Source organism: Buteo buteo, chromosome 16, assembly GCF_964188355.1.
Source record: "Buteo buteo chromosome 16, bButBut1.hap1.1, whole genome shotgun sequence".
NCBI lineage: Eukaryota > Metazoa > Chordata > Aves > Accipitriformes > Accipitridae > Buteo > Buteo buteo.
The window spans coordinates 27,176,126-27,197,788 of record NC_134186.1 but is presented as its reverse complement, the minus strand read 5'-3'; the positions used below and the strand labels follow the sequence as shown (position 1 = coordinate 27,197,788).

General features: G+C 39.6%; 1 protein-coding gene across 2 annotated transcripts; it reads right to left on the bottom strand.

Moving 5' to 3' along the window:
* Nucleotides 1-1,459: 1,459 nt before the first annotated feature.
* On the bottom strand, nucleotides 1,460-21,293 carry NADSYN1 (NAD synthetase 1). Of its 2 annotated transcripts, XM_075048249.1 has the most exons (21): nucleotides 21,185-21,293; nucleotides 20,865-20,925; nucleotides 20,289-20,405; nucleotides 19,361-19,414; nucleotides 18,843-18,932; nucleotides 17,880-17,931; nucleotides 17,061-17,149; nucleotides 15,498-15,615; nucleotides 13,675-13,806; nucleotides 12,822-12,896; nucleotides 12,524-12,648; nucleotides 12,259-12,307; nucleotides 11,487-11,589; nucleotides 10,637-10,805; nucleotides 10,135-10,270; nucleotides 8,546-8,652; nucleotides 7,621-7,752; nucleotides 7,072-7,141; nucleotides 6,126-6,254; nucleotides 5,225-5,401; nucleotides 1,460-2,351 (listed from the first exon to the last, which is right to left on the bottom strand). In XM_075048249.1, the coding sequence occupies exons 1-21, from the start codon at nucleotides 21,267-21,269 to the stop codon at nucleotides 2,298-2,300; spliced, it is 2,124 nt and encodes a 707-aa protein (XP_074904350.1). In that variant the 5' UTR covers nucleotides 21,270-21,293; the 3' UTR covers nucleotides 1,460-2,297. The 2 variants fall into 2 exon arrangements, 1 of the variants encoding a protein (XP_074904350.1); XR_012653196.1 differs by lacking the exon at nucleotides 1,460-2,351 and having other exon boundaries at nucleotides 5,261-5,401; nucleotides 7,043-7,141.
* Nucleotides 21,294-21,663: the final 370 nt, after the last annotated feature.

The following is a 21,663-nucleotide window of genomic DNA, read 5'->3' as shown; positions in this document are numbered from 1 at the left end:
GGGTACGATCCAGCCTTTTTGGAGAGCTTAAGATAAAAAGGAAAACTCCATGACATTACCTTTACGATAATAGTCATCACTAGGAAAAAGTGAACAGCAGCAGTTACATGTTAGTTCCCATTCCCAGCAGAGAGCAAAGCACTGATAAAATTGGGGTTAGCGTTGAACTAGATAACAGCTGAACTAGAGGCATCAGGTGGAACAGGTACAGTGAAAATTTCAGGATAGTGAAAGGAAAGCAGCGGTGGGCTAGTACAATCTGTATTCAGCACTAGCAGGTAAGAAATAAAATGCAATTTGCACACATGCCATAAGTGCCATTGCTAAGAAACACAAGTGTCCTTTCGCTAAGTGTCTGAAATATTCAGGGTAACCACAGTAACAGGAAACGCACATCAACTTGTATTATTTTTGCTATTATTTTTTATTTGAACGAAAGCAAGTGTTTCCTTTTTTCCTCTTCTGTGATTGTCAGGAAAGAGAATCAATAACTTTGGGAAGAAAAAAAAATTAAGAAGCCTTCAAATATACAACAGATTCCTGAACTTCTGTTCAAAATTCATCCACTCCCTCTGGCTGGAAAGGGGAAGTGGAAGGACCCAACTGATGGTAAAGGAAGGCGAATCTCAGCTAGGGTTTTACATCAGACAAACATTCTTAGTACCAGCAACATCCACTAAGGTAAGTTAGCTATGTATTTAAACGAATACTATATAATAAACCCACCAAGAACAATGCAGCATCCTCAACCCCAAGTGAATCAACTCTGTCTTTGTGGATTGTGGAAAACAAAGGTGGAGAACATGCCCTTTGGCAGACATTTTCCATTAGCACAATGTACGATCATTTTAACAAAATGATCTAGCTTGGCCTAAGCTCCCCTTGTGTTGCAGTTATAGCATTGTTTGCCCAGAATCTCAGAAATGCATTTCTTGTTTCCCCTATTAAAAGTGCACCTTTCAAATCAAATTAAGAAAAAGCAATGAAAATGGCCAAACATTAAATGAACAAGCAGAAAAGGGACTCAAGTGAAGGAACAAGCCTATCCTTGTACCTTTTTTATTGTTCCACAGCACTGGACACATTTAAAAGATCAGTGCAGTTAAAATAACTTTTTGCAAACAGTAGGTGGAAGGTGGGTAACAAACTAATTGAGCTCAAAGGAAGCTGGCTCTATACTTCATTCTGCAATACTCACTTCATTCCCAGATGTTTTACACCCAGCGAGCTCGATTCCAACAGTAAAGGGATTACGCGGGCAAGTCCAACCACTCACTGATGGCATGGTCAGTGATAATGGATCACAGCTCCTGGACAGGCAGCAGCAGAGCATATAGAAATGACAACAGTGGCATGGATACCAAACTCGTGTCCTCTCTATTCAAGATACCATGCACCATAAGACATTTTTTATTTCACGTACGCCAAGTTACCCTTACACATCAAAAATGCCAGGAGGGAAAAGACACCATGCGAACTTTATTCAAAATCCTTAAAATACAGCTGAGGATCTTGGAGAGCAATAACAATCAGACAATCCCTGAACATCCTGATGAAGTAGGTATTACTCCTCTCTGAGAAAATTAAGTCAGAGATTTTAAAGTTAATTGCCACAAGTTACACAGCAAGTAGATGCAAAAACAAGAAGCTGAACTCTAATTTGGATCCAGCTAACAAGGAGACTACCCATCTGCTTCAAGTTAGACATGCTTCCAATATCTGCTGAATTAGACCTTACGTGGCCATTCAAAACACTAGACCAGCCTACATAGCCAATGCTAGATAAATAAAAACATTTAAAATAAGAACTGAGTCAATTAGCATTATTAAATTACAAGTTTATTGCAAAGTAAAATGAGTTTGTCCTCTCAATAGCACATGCCAGAACTGTTAAAATTTTATACTTTCAGCTGAATGTTACTCAAAAATCATATCCAAATTACTAGAACCAAACTTAATATTTGTATGTGTATTCACTTTCACAAAAGACTACCCTGCATTTATTTATGATTGATGGGCTTATCCAAATATTTGCAATTAAAGGCAATTAACTCCAGTAGTTGAAGAAAATTCTTAATAAATGATTCCTTAGCCAAACTATGGTTTAAGTATATTGGGAACAAAATGGAGTCAATTAAAAAAAAAAAAAAAAAAAAAAAAAGGACCCGATTACAAATACCATTTACAACGGTCATCTCAACAATTGTTTGGGTCATCTCTGCTCATCTTCACAGTATACTCCAGTCTTGAACATTCTGCTTAGCAAATTAATTACCGCAGTTAAACAAGACAGCAGATCAGTCCACATCTTCAACTACAGAAATTCCTTCCTTTTTTTCTAGCTTGGATACCTGCAAGTTAAAAGGAAACTGATTCAATAGTAAAAAATAAGTTTGCGTTTAAACTCTCCTGTCTTTTCAGGCTTCCATCACAAAACAGTGTAGAGCCCAGATTTACCAGGAACTGACAGTGGGATACACTGCAGGGGACAACTGAGCTGAACAGGGTGTTCAGTTGCAGTCAAAAGAGACGGTCAAACTTTCTTCCCACCCACTCCCTTAACCTCCCTTCAGCTGCATGCTCCTGTCAGTTCCTAGTTTTTTGTCAGCTTGGTGACTTCATTTGGCTGACCAAGGAGCGAGGCAAGCACCAAAGCCATCCGAGAAGCCAGGAGAGACAGGAAGGGAGGCAAGATTGCCCCTTCCAGTGACAGCTGTCAGATCAGAGCAGGCCATAACCTGGAACCCTGCCTGTAACAGAGAGCCTAGAATAATTAGAACGAACATAGAAAATGCTTTTCATGCACACATACACAATTTTATAAAACTGACTTTCACTGATCTTAAAACTTAAGAAAAAGGAATTACCTTAATTAAGCTAAGCTATTGTTAAGACTAACAATATAAATAGTTTCAGAAAGAATTCTACAAATTCATGGAGGATAGACCAAGAGCACAAAGTAAACACAATGTTCTGCACGTTATCTCTAACTCTGGAAAATTCAGTTCTACATTCCTCAAATCTATGGGCATATAAAGGGAGGGTCGTATTATAAATTCCCTGTTCTTATGTTCTTGCTTCAACATCTGCTACGGGTCACGAAAGTGATGCACAAAGATACTCAGGTTGATAAATCTTTCATTTTGACCAAACGCAGCTAATGTTGTGGTATGACCAGTAAGCACTGGAAAAAGCAGAAGACAGGCTACAGATATGTAATCCTTGGGGGTAGATGTGCCAGCTTTCTTCTGAGCTATGTCACAGTTCCTTCAAATTATGCCAGCTATTAAAACCCCACCGAACATTTTGGCACCTAGAAATTGCAAAAGTGCATGCTCTGAGCACACATCCTTTACCTCAGGCATAACTCAAAGGCAGAAGCTACAGACAGTGCTACTGGAGTTCCTAGGGTTGCTCTAAACCACTAGAAATTTCATCAGCCAGGTGGAACCTTCAGCTAGGTAGAGCTGAATGACATTAAGACTCCAAGGGCAAATCTGGCAATTCACAGCAAATGCTATGATCTCAACTTCCTCTTACCCCTGTTCCTTCTGCAGCAAATACAGAGGAAATTTTGCACTCAAACAGTGGATAACTAAACTGGCTTGACTACACTACAAACATGCAAAGTAGAAACGTACTTTCCACAAATTCAACAGATTTCTCTATCATTAGCACTTCAAACCATTTCCCTTCACCAGTGAGATCAAGCTGTAACATGACTCTTCTACAGGAAAACCTGGCATTACCTAACTAAAGGTGTTTTTTATGTCATTTAGAGTTTATGCCTTATTTTCACAGTCCTGTTACTACACCAGAAAAAACTTAAGTGCTGATGAAGTCTCAGGAGCATAATTATCAGTGAGACATTGCCCTAGAGAGTGATTGTCTTGGGAATTACAATTGTGCTGAACATGCACAATAAGCAGAAACTCTTACAGTATTCCCTTTCTTGAATAGGGCAGATTTGACTCACATTATTGCAAGCCATTATTTTTCAGTCTTGCAAAAAGCTATGCGTAAAAATGAGTTATCAGTTCAGGTTACTGCTGAACTTTTATCAGTTCAGGTTACTGCTGCCTACATAACAGATTCTTCCCCAGACCTGACTCCCAATTTTCAGGAGTAAGTTGCAATGGCTAGTACCCTTGCATAGCACAACTGCTATTACATACAAATCTAGTTAAAGAGTGTAACAATATCCTGTATCATTAAAAGAACTTAATCACATTTACTGTAAGCATAAAATAATTATATTTTGGTCCAGACCCTACAAAAATATTTTACCCAACTCCAGCCGAGGCCAAAAGAAATTTTGTCCTGGACTTCAGTAGGAAAAAGTCCAAAACGATGGAAAAAACCCACCATACAGAGCTACAAAAAAGCACTGCACGTGGTAGCTTTTATCCTAGGCTTCAAGGTAATAAAACACTATTACAGCATGTCTGGCATTTCACAGACGAGGGAATTAATATTTTATTACATATATAAACATATTCTTAAAAGCAACTGAGGTGTAAAATCTCTGGCAGAAAAAACTTCAAGGTGCTAAAATTCTTCAGCCCAGCACTTTTTGCCTCAAAAAAATTCATTAAAATAACATCGAAGGTGTGACTAAAAACTACAAAAAGCTAAGCACGGTTCCCATAGTTTCTTGAGCCCCTCCACACCTCACAGTGCTCAAACTAAGCACTGTACCATTAGCGTTGCTGTATTTGAGCAAACAAGTATTTGGGAGTCAACTGACTTGAAGTTTCGAAAAAGGTATTGTTGTAGAAGCAGGTGGGAGAAGCATTCACAATGAATTGCTGCCTCTTACTGGCTCTTCCCACACAGATGTAGGTCAAGTCTTAATCCCGTGATTAAGCAGATCCCTTCAGACGGGTCCTGAACTGAAACCGAAACACATAAGCTTGTTCTCCGCATTAGCACAAGACTTCATGAGTATGGGTACACCTATTAGTTTCTGGCCTCAGTTCATGTATCTCTTTTTTTTTCTTCTTGCTTTCCTAGCAACATGACAAGCTGTTCTTAAAAACCAGCCTACACTGAAACCAGAGAATTCTTAGCCTCACAGTTATGAGAAAAGAACAATCACAGTTATTTCTGTAATAACTATTTTCCTAAATGCTAGTTGTCTTTTGCTAGGGATTCACTGGAACTGGGCTTGTACCACTGCGAGGGCTTTAAATATAAAACCATACAAGAAGTAGAGGGCATTTACCTGTTTATCTATACACCTAAATTGCCAGGACCATGTGGTGTTATAAAGGAAAGGCCTCAGGTCAAATCGGTTGTCATCTGGACTGTAGTTTTCAGCATGGTAGGAAGGAGTCAGGGTTGTCATTTTATGTCTGTTAATGGAATACATCCTGAAGAAATGCTTAACCTTTGATGCCACCTGGTGTACAAAGAATATAGCTTTTAATGGGATGAAGATTCTTAGTATTTAAAAGTTTAGCTAAGAATGTGTTCTAGCTTTACACATCCATTTTCTTTCATTAACATTTACATAAATTACCTACCACAACTAGTACAAATCACTGTGGATGACCCTACATATAAGAGGCATTTAAGACCATTTTCAGACACCACCTCGGTCTCCGCACCTAACATTTACCAATAAGGAAGTGCCTTGTAAGAAATCTAACAGTAAGCACTAGCCTCTGCAACTCGGGTGATAATCTGAACTTTTTCCTTCATGCCCAAGAAAAGAAGAACTGCATAACAGCAAAGCAGATACCTCTTCAGTGTAGATAGCCTTTCAAAGCAAGAGCCGTTTTCTGTCTTAGAAGACATAACCAAAGGCTTCAAGAGTAGTTAGCCATGTGTATTTCAGAGAATAATTTTCCCCTGAGGGTATAGTTCTGAAGTAATTGTTTTCAAATTACCCAGTCATTGTTCTAACAGTTTGCAACACAGACAACAAGCTCCATTAATTTAAGAGATGCTTACCAGTTTTTCCAGCATATTCTGCTACAGTTGTAGAACAAACTCTAAACACAGAATAATTAAACTATCCCTTTCAGTCAAAAGGAACTCTACTTGACCTTTTTCCAGATAGACTCTATTTTGGCAAAGATATTACATGATTTGAATTTTTTTTATTTTTTTGTGTGTATTACCTCTCTTGGAGTACAAATTTCCTTCCACATATTAATCAGCTTACAGAACATACTGTACGGTCCAGCCTTTGCAATTTTTCTTAATTTGCCATAGATTGAGAGCTCTGCATATGTCATCCCCATATCTGCCTGAAATCACACACACAGAAAAATCACTGAAAATCTTTACTATGCAAACTATAATTAATAGTTTTATGGAGCAATTACAATAACCCAGTTTAATCAAAGAAACACCAAAATGAAATTGCCAATGATCAAAAAGACAACGAGATAGTAATATTATGAGCAGAAGGAAAAAAAAAATGGAAGCTTTCTGAAATGGGAGATTTTAAATTGTTCCATGAATGTATTTGATTTGGCCAGTGAAAACATTTCTTTCCTGAGATTTGTTCATTTTCCCTTCTAGGGAGCTTAAATGTAGTGTGTATCAGTAAGGTAAGGCCAAATGAAGAAAACCACTAATTCTAGTTCAGCAACCCTTTGCTTTATGATAAAGAGTTTTACAATACCCTACCGTTAAATATCCAACAGCCCTTAGAGGTAGTTGTTAGGCTTACCAGCCCTCTCTTATCCAAGTGGACAGCAAAGAGAAGGACAGGGGAAGAAAAAGAAGGGCTTTGCCACCAGTCGTTTTAATAGTAGTAAGGCCCTAACTCTCTTTTGATATTAAGAAAATTTAAAACAAGCTGAATTTCAGAACTGCCATCTTTCTAAGTGCCCCAAATATAAAATCATTCAAAAAAAAGTTAATTTGCTGTTTCGGAAACTGTTGTCAACATAGATAAGGCTGGTATGGGATAGTAGTGCCTTGTCAGCAGCTTTAAGACTGTTTACAACATGCTTGTCAATCAGCATGGATACATACAAGAGCAAACAATAGTTACTGGACAACAAACAAATTTTGGGATAAGGCTTACCAGAGCATTTTAAAGTCACTGCCCATTACCTCATCAGTTTGAGCCACTTGTCCATCCACCAGGGGCTCTAACTCCGCAGTGGGTGGAGCTGACATGATACTGTAAGAAAAAGGTAAAAAGAAAAACATGAATTCTATCCAGTCTCATGAGTACTAGTTAACAGACAGTCTGGTTTGTTAAAAATCAAATGCTTTATTCAAAACATTTTCAGGGCATAAGCTGCTAAAGAACTAGGTAACTCTAAAGAAGTGGTACTTGCAAGTTGTTCCACGTTTAAAAAGCAATGCTTTATGCCAAAAACATAAAGCATTTGGTTCAAACAGTTCCTTCAGTGGAATTAACAACACAAATGCTTGCACACGGTAACTCCTATAAGACTGTTGGTATTTTCAGCACCCAACAGTTTACATTGTGTAAACGTACACAATCATTTAAAAACAGAGGGATATGCAGAATGCTTTATTAGCATTTGCAATATTACTGCAGCTTAGCTCTGTTAGTAGAGAAAACCAAACCATGAAGTCCACGATATACTGCATACAAATACAGTCACCAAATATCACTGCTTCACTACTCACCTTCTGAGGGCCGTGAGCTGAAAATTTTCAATGCAGTATTGTATGAAGTTCTTCAGATCAGTCTTGCTGATTCCACCAATGGGATTGATATCAGCACTTGAGCAATCATACTTCGTCAAGTAACCTCGGAGACTGAGCAAGAGAAGAAATTTTATATAGTAATAGTAAATAATAATGTAACATTAGCATAACATGTAATAGTTTATACTAGAGAGCACATGTTTGTAGTATAAAGACAGGGAGAAACAGACTGCATATTGTTAAATGTATTTATACGTAAGGGCCAAACACATCCAGCTACAACAGGGCCATTCTAAAGCCATGAAATGGCCAGGAGAAGAAAGACAATATTTTAAACTAGGAAGCATTACAAGACTGCCCATGCTAAGGTGATACATTTGATGCAAAACAATTAAAATACTGTCCTGACCAATTAAAAAAAATAAACCCCCAAACCCCATAGAATCAGCACACACTACTTTCACAGCTTTAGAGGTTATCAATTCTACAATCTTATGGGGATTGCTTTAATCTTCAAATAGTCAGCTCTAATAACAGTACTCCAGATTTTTTAAAATCTATTTTTCAACTCAAAGTTCACAACTTAATTCCTAATACAGTAATTGAAAATACAACAAATAACAGATTGGAAAGTTAACCTGTCAACTAAACAGGCAAGCTCTACCGAAAACAGCTAAGGAAGGAACAGCATTTTATTGGAAAACTATGACAATGCTTTGGCTAAACTGAAAAATACACAATTTTACATTCAGGCCAATTCAGCTATTTTCAGTAATTTCACTGCTATCAGTGTATTCTTAGCTTGTTACCTCTTCTGAGGTACACTGGGATTTGGTAGAGTTGCAAGGAAATGAAGTGACCTGTTCCCAATTCACTTGGTTTTAGATTTCTAACTTTCACCAACCTTTCATCCACATTGGCTGATCCTAGCACGAGAAGTCCCCCTGGCATCCCACGAGTCCACAGTGTCAGCTGAGCAAACAGATAGGCAAGGACCATTCTTATTCTAGCCTGCAAAGCAAAATGAAAAATAAAGCAAATTTACAGAGCAAAATAATATCTTCCCAATCACTTTTACTAATCAATTCCCAAAACAAACCCATAAAGAACAAAATGCGAGAGGGGTAAGTGTAACTGCAAGAAGGATGGTCTTGTGGAGAAGATGCCGAACACACGTAGGAAAGCCAGGTTCAATATCCGCTACTGGCACAAACTTACATGACTGAGCAAGTTTATTCTACTCTGAATTGCAGAATGGGGAGTAGTTGCCATTTTCTACCTCCTACAAGCACTAATAAGGATCCATGACGGATGGAGTATGCAGATAAACCATCTGTCTACCATGCCCTTTTGTGGAGTATTAGACTAAAGGGATTTATTTACATAAAATTTGTAAAAAGTTCTCTTTGCTTTAGTCCCCATCCTGAAACTCAACTTTTTCCAAGGATGGTAATAATACTGAACAGAACTGAGATTCAGCCTCCAGCTCTAGGCACAGTTGTGTGCGATGTTAAGCAAATCGCCACACTCCCCTGTGACTAAAGCCTATCCCATTGCCAAAAAGCTGATAAAGGATTCAGTGTTGGCTTCCAGAGGAGACAGCTGGCTTCCTCCAGTAATAGCAGGGGAAGAAAGATCAAGTCCTCAGCTAACAAAAATTATCAAACACGATAATCAACATTTAGGCAGAATTAAAACAGAGTCGCTGGTTAGGTTGGAAGCTTTTAAGAGTAGGCCAAAAAGAAAGCTATCAAGACAACAAAGTCTACAACTGGAGCCAGGGACTAGAAGTAACTAGGCAACTATGTTTTCTGTGATTCTGTAGGATACGTACACCAGCGCTACCCAGGCACAGCACCAATCTGTTCTGACACAATGAAAATACATAACTGGAAATGTGTATTGGAGCTGCTTTTTATAAGCCTTTTGAACATTAAACACCTTCTGATGTATAAAAACTTTCTACCTTCTAAAACTGAGGACATCTAGAAATTGGAATGGGTAAGCTTGACGTCTCACGCAGAGCCTTTTAAAGGCTGCTAACGTTCACCAGAGGAAAGTCTAGTATACATCAGCAATATTTTTGAGTCTTGAGCTGCCACAATCATACTGGACTCAAACTCAACTATTAGAATACTTTGCCGCTCATTCTCCTGACCTGGCAACTTTCTCTTGGGATGCTTTTCTAAACAGCAACTAGATCAATGCTATTGATGAGATACAGGCATGTACTATTTCCTCCTGACCAAGTTTTAAAAGACACAAGCAGTAATTATCTTGGTCTTCTCCTGAGTTATGTGGGATTGTAGATTTCTGCTGCAGCCAAGCGTTTACTGGAAGCCCATGAATCTTCAGGGACACACCACAACAAGTTCAGGTTTTCACAGCAATGCAGACGAAGGGGCCCCTTGTTACTTTACCATTTTGTAGTCTTTCAAAAAAAAAAAAAAAAAAAAAAAGGGTCTGACTTGATTCAGCCTACATGAAACACACCTGCACATTCTGGAGTGCCAGGTTTTCTCTGCTGCTCCCTCCGTAGACAGAAAAACAGGGAGTTCGACCTGTCACCATGCTGAAAATTCCCACAATAGCTTTCACAGCCGCATCTATGTTCAGATTGATGTGATAGCTGAGAAGAATTCAAGCAGAAGTGACTCAACTAGCACAATCTGACTATATAAAATAGCATTAAAAAAAAGCAAAAACCCCACCCATCAAATGATGTTTTAAGGCTGCTATCATCTCAGATCTGGTATGAAGACACTTAGAAAAGAATAACACTTTCCAGAGTCTGTTTCCAAATTTCCATGTCCTTCACCAAATGCTTTTACGTTTGCCTAACATTTACACACTTATATAATAATGTCTGTAATACTCCTGCTTAACACACCTACTATTCCTCTCCTACTTTTTCCCATTTTAAGAGTTTAAAAGTTTTACATGAAAGTCTTTGCCAGAATGTGATTTTTTTTTTCCAGCACTTCTCAACTTGTACCTGCCTATTTGCTCAGCCAGAAGTTTAGCCCTGTTGCAAGTATCCTGGGAGGAGTTCTCACTAGCCATATAGCAAGTGGTAAAGACACGCTTGCAAAATTCTCGAGGATCCTCAGGGACATAGGTCTCATCATTCACAATCTTGCGCGCATCAGCCAGCACATCCGCATCTGAGGACAAAGCAAAAGAAATAGAACAAGAGTGGAAATTGTTGCACTCCTGCTATCCAGGATATGTAAGTAACTTTTATGTTTCTTGTATTCCAATTAAGATTTACACTGCCCCTCACAAATAAGACAACTCCATCATCTAACTCCCCAAACATATTTTCATATATCAAATAAAAGAATTACTGATATTGCTCCTAATTTTGAACATGGAAATATTAAATCCTTTTGTTTTATACCTTAAAGAAACTTCATAGAAAATATGATCCAATACGTACAAAGGCTTAGCTAAATGCATATAGTCTATTTAAAGCCAGTTTCAGAGCTTGAACCATGCCTAACCATGTTTTGTAGTGCAGAATTTAATAGGAGAAAACTCTCATGATTAACTGAAATCCCAAAACTACATCAGCCAATATTTTGAACGATACTCTAGACAGAAACTAGTCTGAGTTCCACATCCAATTCTTAAACCCAAAATGAAAACTATTAAGCCGATTCAAAGAACCTGAAATCTGGACGCACATTTTTGCTGGAATTTCTGAACAGATACAAAGGATTCCACTAGAACAACTGGGCAAGAGTCTACCATTAATGACCTCTTGCATCTATTGCACCCAGCTAATATTAACTTGTCCATAACCATTAGTAAGCATGGCTGTCCAGACATGCATATCTACTTACTTCCATTCTTGACTGCCAGGCAAACCTGGTGACACATAGAGTATACTATGCAAGCTGTAGCAGAGCTGTCAATTCCACCACTAAGAGGTAGGAGAAATCCTGCCTTGAAAATAGAGCAAGGAAGACGTTCCAAATAGCAAAATTAGAAAAATATATATTGTACCATTCACAAACATACTCTTGTAAAAAAATTACACACGCATTGTTCAAGTCTGCTTATATTCTACTGAGGAAAAACAAACAAACAAACCAGACCTAGCAAACCCTCTGAACTCTCATCGACTGGATAATCAAACAAGTAGTCAGTGTAAACCCTTTGGCTAGAAAAACTTCCAGTATGTCTTTACCCTCTAGTAAGACTGAAGAGCTAATAAAAAGGATGAAATTTTTCATATATATTTCACTATTAAACTGAATTACTAGTTCATGTCACTCTGCTTATTTTAAACATCTCCATTATGCCACTGAAATATTTTCCTTACTGGAAAAAACAATGTTTCAAAGAAAAAGAAATCCCCTTTATTAGGTAAGCTTGACTGCTGCTTTCAAAGAAAGCATGATTCCTGAGGAAAAGTTCTGAAGAGCATACTGAAGTCACACTTTGCATACAGGTTTTAAGTCTGAATGAGCTACCAGTGAAAAACTCAAACCTGGCACCTTGGACTAACATCACTTTGCATTAACGACAGCACAGGATAGCAATGTGTACTGTCCCTACAGCACAGGAGATGATGTGTATGCCAAGGCAAAGAGCAAAAACAGTTGTTCTTACCTGTTTGCTGCGCCTTAAATAGTCCCAAAGCCAACATGCAGGACCAAGGCTGAAATTACAAAATACACTTATTCCAACAGGGTTATGGAATAAGACCTAAGCAAGTCAACATATTTACTGTGGTCTTCCAGTGAGATACTTTCTTTACTTAAATATAAATAAGATCTTATGCTTATCTCGTTTGTTTGTTTGAGTTTTTGAGTTTGGCTTTTGGGGTTTTTTTAATCAAAATAATTTTCAAGCAACAGATTCACTATGTGCTTACCTGATCTCCTCCTCAGGACTATGATGTCTCCACTGGATTGGCACAGAAGTAGGTACAGCTACATCATCAGAACATGACAGAGCAAAATTCACTTTTACCCTGGGATAAGGATTCACTTTACTTGCCTAAGCAATAGTACAAAAGAATTGGGAAGACATCAATTTTAATGTAGCACATACCTATAAAATATCAGATCTATAGAATACTGCAAAAATCAAGACATGCAACTACTTTTTAAATTCAATAACTATTCAAACTTGGCAGAGTCTACAAACATCACCTCCGTAAAGATTATTACCGCTAAGTTACGAGATGAAATCTCTGCTCTGTAACTTCGAATGTCCTCCAAGTCCAGCGTGGCAACCAGCACCTCCTATGGAAAGGCTTTCAACATTAGATTAATTCTACACAAACAGATAAACAATGTTTGATAGGCCTGGACTACAAAAAATGTTGGGGAAGAAGAATGCATGCAACTTTTTTCAACACAGATTTTTATGTTCACTTCACAAGTCATTTCTGACTTAGTAGAATTACTTCCATTACAAAGCAAGCACAACTGACTCACTTCACCGAGTACACTAGGATGCTCATAAACCGCAACAAATTTATAGCGCTTGTCAGATGGGTGAACAATAGGTTCACCATCAGCTGGGGCAAAGGACAAGAGGAAAAGGCAAGAAGCATACTGGGGAAAGAGATTAATTTGACACATAATGTGAGGAAACATACAGCTTTGATGACACATTTACTGAGAAAGGGCTCTTTGAAGTGAAGCTCAACCTATTAAACATTTTGTCTACCAACCTGGGTCATAACTAGAACACCGCAACCTTTGCCCTTTTTTTCTTAGACAAGGGAATATAAGTTAACAGAGTCTCTCCTAAACATGGTGATTGCATATGCAAACATTTTCATGAAGTTCCTCCACTGTGACAGCTCTTCCTCACTCGCAAAAGCAGGAGAGCTACTGTAGATCAGGTCTGGGCAGTTTGACTAGGAAAAACTTTGGATCTAGTTGAATAGCATAGTAAAAATATATCTTTTTTAGTCTAGAGACATGGACCTAGTAGATGGAACGTCTGCATAGCGCATAAACGTAGCCATGCTAATTTCAGCTGTAAGTAGCAGCTATAGGTTGAATATATTACCACATCATCGAGTGAAAACTGGGATCCTTGTGCAACTGTTTCTCCATTCATCGAAATCATGGCACAGCCATCATAATATAGACGATCACCATCACAGCCTTTCTGGTTCGCTAAAATATATATTCCACCATTCTAGGAGGAAAACAAACATGCAGACAAAAAAATGCTTTTCAGAATACAGCACCTGACAGAATGTTAAAAGACAAAATTACTTCTCTGTTCCTGTCCTTCTTACAATCTTCCTCTGTCTTTACATTGTGAATGATTTATGGCCGGGACTCTCTCCTGTCATTTGAAAAAGTACTTTGCATGTGATATACATGACAGAAACAAGTAATTACATAAGTAAATGTAGTAAGTGAACTCTATCCCTTCCACACTGTTGGAAGACAGGTGTCTTCTGTTATTAGCAAGAGTCATTCCCGTAGCTCAAATAGAGAGGGCTGCACTTCTAAATTTAAATTTTAAGTTCAAATAGAGATCGAGAAAAGCAGGAAGATGATGACAGAAGCTGTGTTTGGATATCTGAGGACAGAGCAGATACTGTTAAATATAACCAAAGAACGTTGACAAAGCAGTTGTACAAATCAAACATTTTTCACAGTGTAATATACATTCATTACTTTGTTTTTGTCCCCCCATCACTGTTAGACAGGATTACAGTCTAATAACTAAATGTCTTCTCTAAAATAAACAGAACTTTCAAAGTAGAAGAATATAATATATTTTAAGAAGATGACAGCAGGGGAAAAAAAATCCATGAAGTCTGAGTTTAAACACTGATTTCTATTCCCCCTTCCCAATAGTTACCGGTATTCCTCTCCAACATAATGTTGCTATGTGAACAGGGAAACTGTCATTTTAAGGAAACGAAAGAGACTTTTGGATGCTTTTGTATGTGCCAGGAATTTGTTGACCAAATTACAAGCTGGCAACGAGCTGCCATTCAGTACACAATGCATATGGAGGGAGACTGTTTAGGCACAGATAACTACAGGGAGCAACCACAGCCACTGGTTGTTCGCCTTTTGTGCAGAATGTGCATTCAACAACACCCTTTCAAGCTGGTTATACTCTCTACGCAGTGGATTCAGCATTTCATACTTCCAATTACTGAAAGTCAGCTACCCTGATTAACTATTTTCTATCCATTATAGGAGTGCGATATTTTTTTTCTTCAATGTCTAATGGAATTAAGATCGAGGACATCAAATACATTTTTGGAACATCAGTCGCCAGAGCTGGGAGTTACCAAACTGTTTTAATGTATTCTGACTCTTCTTTATAGATGTGCATGAAAGCTAGATGATATAGTTGGCATGCCAGTGCAGAACTATGAGGTCCCATGCAAAGTTTCATCAGGGAGTTCCCCCTGCACACACACAGGTAGGTTTGTATCTCCCCTATTCCCATGCAAATACCAAATGGCCTCTCTTCTAGCCTGCTGCTCCACAGACCAGACAGAGCTGACCTGCAATCAAACAGCCCCTGGCATTTGGGGTCACAGAGCTGGAAACAAGTTACAGTGCTTCACATTAGAGCATGATATTTAGCAGGGTGTGCCAAAGAAGTACAGTCCCCCAGCCAGAGAGCTCTTCCCCTCTAGCTGATTCAATCCGGGAAGGTAATTACAGGTAAGAAAACAAGAAACTAACAAGGACAGTCAAGGCCCCCATGCTCATGCTATGTCCTGTCAAAGGAGAGGACACTGTTTTGAAAACAAAAAACCCAAAAAAACAAAACAAAAAAAACCCAACAAAAACAAACAAACAAAAAAAGAGGTGCATAACCAAGAAGTTAATAAAATTTTTTTAAGCTTATACCTTTGCTGTGGCAGAATTCACCAAATCCACCCGGGTGTGAGCCTTCCGCAGCACATGGTGACTCCCTGAAGAGTTAGTGAAAATTTCCACACCATCAAGTCCCATTTCAATATGAGGACTGTCAAAGCAGAAGGCAGAAAAAAATTCAGCTGGCAATACTATGCTGTGAATACTGCAGGTATCATTTAAAACCACTGACAAATAAAAACATCTACGTCATTGTCAGTTTTCTGCATGTCTTAGCTCAAACAAGGATAGGACTCTCAAAAACATGTTTTCTTGCATGGCCTGACTCTTCTAAAGACCAGCAGTGGTCGCAGAGGGCAGAAGGGCTTTTGCGCATTCTGTTCTAAATAAAATGCCTTCTACTTTACTCTATGGAAGCTTGGGTCCCAAAGAAAGAGAGAATAAGACAATCTTGGTCTGAAAAGGTAACATGGAGATACTCTTGCAAGGTCAGTTGTCCCATCTTCCTTCTCTCTCGGTAAACCCAAAAGCATAAAAGCAAGCAGAACCACAAGAAGGAAAAGACTTTTACTGTTTTTTGATTTTTCCACTGTCAAAAGAAAGAAATACTAAAAAAAAAAAAATCACATCTTTGCCTGTAACATGCCACACCTTCTGCAGTTACAAGGAAGTGAACGTCTGTAACTGGGAGATTTGGAAAAACATCGGGAACATTTTGTTTATTTTGCGTTAATTTCCACCCCCACCCCACATCAGACCTTTATGAATGGGATCTTCTTTGTGGTTGGGAAGAACTTTAAATTGTAGCACGAACTAAAATAACAACAGGAAATATTACTTAAGGGCACTAGGCTTTCCTTTCCCTCAATGACCTTTTGTTGTTTCCTTCTGCATTGTCTTTATGCATTGTCTGATGCTTGATAAAAAATAAAGCAGAATGATTAAGCTAACAGCTAAATAGAAAAAACCATAAATGATACATCTCAAAGTGATGTTGCCTAGAAGCCTATGCTCTAGCTTGTCAAATATAAGAGAGCTAAATTTGTCTCTTAAATGGAATGCTTTGGAGGACTTGGTCCAAGCCGAAGATAAAAAGAATAAAGTAAGTAAAAAGACCTACTAGTACTCTCAAATTTTTCCAACTAGGCACAATAAGTGGGAATAATACAGGATTATATTTGCTAGACAAGATTGATAATACAAATTAATACGAAATAACTTTGTCACTTTGACCCTAGATCAAGTTACAGAGATGGATCCAGAGAGGACATTTCAACACCAGGTTGAACTAAAAGCTGAACAATGTCTGGAATGAGAGCACTATAGTTATCTGTCATTTGTTTCCTCATGTCACCTTTTTCATTCCGCTTCTTCTCTTTTCTTTTAAAGTACCTAAAATTTCTTTTGCCACCCTGCATCTAGCCTAGTGAAATCTTCCCCATGATGTATTTATTGCTCCTAATTATATTTTACCTTACTGGCACTTCCTGAAAGATATACTACCTGGAAGAATAATAAGCAGAATTTTTCAAACATTTATTTCAGGCAGATCCAGAATAAGTTTTCGTTTACTTTTCATTCCTTCTCCTCCTTTACCTGTTTGGTGCCCAGAGTTCTTCACATATTTCTGTCCCTAGGCAGGTATCTTTGGTTGCTAGCACTGCATCCCCAAAAGGAACAGTTTCCTGAGAAAAAACAAGAACATCCTTACCCACACGTAATAGAAGAATCTATTCCATTCAAAAAGTTTACTACAATTCTAAAAAAATATAAAATTGAATACTCACCTCTGTGAAATGAGTGACACAGTATCAACCACATTACACCTTCCTTCATTATACACCAAGCTAAAAAAAAAGCTCTAAACTGCAAATCTATGTACTGAAATTTTGTCTTGAAATTTCAGTAGTATTAAGATCCAGTGCTTTGCTTCAGGACAGGACAACTGCTTTTGAATCAAACAATCTACAAAACAGATACTGTCTTTTGCTAGGAATCACACTCATGCTTTAGCGGAAAATAACCTAAGTTTTAGACCCTTCCGAATCGAGAAGATTAATTTTTTTTAATTTTTTTTTTTTACCTCAAAACATATACTCATTTCTAGTCTCAAGCACAGATAAACTCTGTACCAGAACTGTGCAAAATAAGTCAATCTTCAAGGTCCTGTATATATAAATAACTGAGGCAAATTTAAAATTTACTTGTTTTGCTGCCAAATATTAATATAAACAAGATTAAATTATGCTCTCATTTAATCTGAGAGCCGTCACTGAAACCTATGAATTTGCAACATGACTGACAGCAGAATTTGGCATGCTACAGTTTTATGCCACAAATTCTATTCATTTAAATTACTGAATCTGGAAGATGCTAAAGTTAAAAAGAAAAGAAAAAAATCCTTCACAAACTTACCTGTCCAGTCACTTCCTGAATTATTCTGGGTAGAAAATACTCCTCCACATGCCTAAAGCAGGTTTATAAGTTGTGAGTACATCGTTATGGAAATCACAGCATAAAAACTGATTCTAATCTCTATATTCTGTCACCTTCTAACATTGATTAAAGAAATTGCACTTCAGCTGTACAGGGCTGTGTTACGTTTAAAAAAGAAAAAAAAAGGACCTTCGTACTTTCTGTGAAATTATTCAGAAACGTTAAGACTATAAGTTAGCAACATCCCACTTTTCTTCAGAAATGCATGGTAAACAACGCTCCATCCTAGCTATAAACTAGACCTAACAAAGAAGACACCATGCAAACCAAATACCAAATAAAAGTTTCTCTTTTTGCAGTGTTACTACGCGAGTAATGCAGAACTCATCTGGAGTTGACTGAGGTTAACACGACAGATGCTCAGGGGCCCTCTCAGAAATACTTTACTGAGACCATCAAGTTAGAACCGTTCTCTCACTACTGGATGAGCGCATGGCATCAGAGATGAGCATCAAGCATCTTTTGCATCATCATAAGGTACGTAGCTTTCATCCTCTGCAGTTGTTAAAATACTGACAGAGCGCATCCATTTCACATTGTTTTCCAGTTTAATATTGAACAGGATGCAGCAATCAAGCAGATAAACACAGGCTCTTCCAATCCTGAACTGCATATAGTTAGAAAGTAGACACAAGGAAAATGACACTACTACACTGGCTGCAGGATCATTCAGCCACACTTTTCCTTCCAGCTCAGCAATTCAGAGTTTCATTGTACTTAATAAGCTTTCTAACTGAGCTTCAATTAGGTAGCTTAGCTGACTGTCTTGCTGCTCACCCTGTAGCAGCATTGATGGATTTCTACAGAGATTTCAATCCTTCTGCTGTGGCTGCAAACGGCAGGCTGTGTTTTTAAACACAATTTTAACAGTAGCTGGCCCACCTTGCTTTGCTCCATGGGGTAAACCATCTAAGTTCCCTGTAGTTTCCTGCATTTGCCAGTGATATTTTTGGTCTGATCAGAAGAATTTTCCTTAAAACATAAAACAGAAAGGGTGAGTTAAGACCTGATGTACAGCCAAACACGACTAAATAAAAACACTGATCAATACCAACTCTTTTTTTCTATTATGATGTATATTAAACAACTACTACACACAATAATTTTTTAAGTTTCTGTTTGCAGACTTAAGTTTTTTTTCCTGGAGTCTTTCAGAAAGCAGCGGAAATTTAGTTTCTACAAATTCAAAAAGGAAAAAGAGATAATGGAAAACATTAGCTTTCTCTCTAAAATTTGGCAGATAGGAAGACAACTCCATTGCTCTACATAGCACTGAAGAATCCTTCTTGAAGGCCAAACAGGTCTCTGAAAGGATACATTAACGTATTGTCTCACAAAATGCATAAAGAACTTACTTATTATAAAATACTTACTTATTTAAAAAGAAAAGAACTACTTACTTATTTAGAAAGATCACTCGACAATTGTAGCGAACATTTCTGTGCAGAACAGGCCTGTGAAAATAAGCAGCAAAGTTACCAGTGGCTAAGCTCATTAAATGAAGTAAAGAACAGCTACAGAATCTACTTCACTGCACAAAAACTACTTTTAAGACAACACTTCTACACTGTATCACTAAAGGGAATCAAACAAAACAATATATCAAGTTTTAGCTTCTAATGTTTTAATTCAAGTAGTTGTTTGCAAAAATCAGAGTTACTGACCATTCTGTCAGTCTCAGATACATCAACAACTGCCAGATCACTGGCATGCCTGAGAAACGCAAGCAGGCCAGAAGAATCCCCCTGGCTACCTTATTTAATCAAACCTGACTGCCTGTGATACTACCAGGCTAGTTCAAAATAAAGCTGGCTTTACACATTCATATCAATACTAAAACAAGTAGGTGTACGTATGTTAATTTTACAGTTATAATTTAGCCCTGTTCACTGCCAGTATGTGACTTGCAACGGTTTCAGTGATTTTGACATATGGGTATGTTGCCTAAAGATGCCTGTCAATCAAAGCAAGTTACGTGAGCCCTGACATTCCTGAAAGAGAGTAAATCTATGAAGCCTTTTGCATTATGTATAATACAAAGTCTTACCCATGGCAATAGGGCCCAGCCATTAAGGTTCCCAATAAATAACTGTAATTATCCTATTTCTCTCTTGAAGGGCTCAACCACCAGAAATCTCTGAAAGGACTATCTTTCAGAAAGTGTCTTGCATGTCACAGGCCTAGTCATGGTAAGCAAAAGGGAAAGCAGCGCAGTTCCTAAGATGTGTTTAGAAGTTTGGCGCAGAGCCCTCGCTACCCAGAAACACAGGAGGGGAACCATTCCTAAAGGAGCTACCCCTTTATCCCATTTACACCAAAAAAACTTACATTCCCACATCACAGATAATATCTTGAGTCGCTGGAGACTCCAAAAGCTTTGCCAGAACTTGAAATGAATGCAAGAGCGTGTCAGACTCATAATAGTGATCCGAGCAGCCGTAACCACTGCGTATAAAAAGATAAGAAATAAAAAATTCAGCCAACGTCAGTGCCAGAGATGAGGGACCACAACTACTCCAGGCAAGGAACACCTCATTCACACGGGCAATTTATACACAACGTGCAGAAGCAGCGCAGTCAACATCATCCCTCCCGACAGCATTTACAACTCGGTGGCACCGCTGGGATATTCCCTTCAAGAGCAGCAGCCTGGGCCTAGGCGGAATTCAAAGCACTGCAGTTTCTGCGAAGGCAGACGCGCTGAAACAGGTCACAAATTACCGGTACCGGCCACGGTTCCAAGACAAGAGAACCAATCTTCCCCTTGCAACTACAATGTTCCCGTTTCCACTGACAGCCGCATGCTTTGGGCATTAGGGTACTACGTGCCTGATGTTCTCCCTGACCGCTCTGCGGGAATTCACCGGGAACGTACCCCACCCAGAACCCGCAAAGCGCTCTCACCAGATTTCGAGCTCTGGACCGAGCCGGTACCGGGCTCCTCGCCTCTTTGCGATGTCGATACCTGGAAGAACGGTCGGACGGATTAAACGCCAGCCGGACGCTCAGGCCCGGCCCGCCCTGCCCTGCTCAGACGCCCCCCGGCCGCCGGGAACCGGACCGCATAAAACAGGCCCGGTGTCCGCTGCCGCCCCGACCAGAAACCCGCGGAGGGAGGAGACGCTTCCCGACGGCCTGGGGCGGGGGGGGGAGCAGCCAGCGGGCTCCGGCAGAGCTGGAACCGGGCGCCCGCGGAGCAAAGCCGGTACCGCCGCCCCACTCACTCCTAAAAATCCTCTCCAGGTTGCCCTCGAAATCCAGGGCCCACTGGTTGAGGGCGCAGGCGGCCAGGCTCACCGCTCGCCCCATGGCCGCCTCCCCGCCGCTTCCGGGGCGCGGCGGGGCCGTTCCCTCCCGGCGCCCGCCAGTGGCCGGCCGCGGCGTTGCGGCGGGGGCGAGGGCCTGCCTCCGCTCGGCGGGGGCGGCGGTAACCCCTGCCCCCGCTCCGCGAACGCCGGCTCCGTGGAGAGAGAGCTGCTGCCGAGCCGCCGGTGCGGCTCCGCCGGCGGCTTTTTTCCGCTGCATCGCCCTTACTCGGTTTCGGCAATTTGGTACCCCCCCCCCCCAAAGCCCGGAATAACGGGAATGCAGTCTCAGCCCTGCGGGCTGCGATGAGGTGTCCCTGCGAACAAGTTCGGGGTGCGAGTACCGGCGCTGGCGGGTGCAGGGACCGGAGTTTTGCGCGTTATTGGCGATTCGGCGC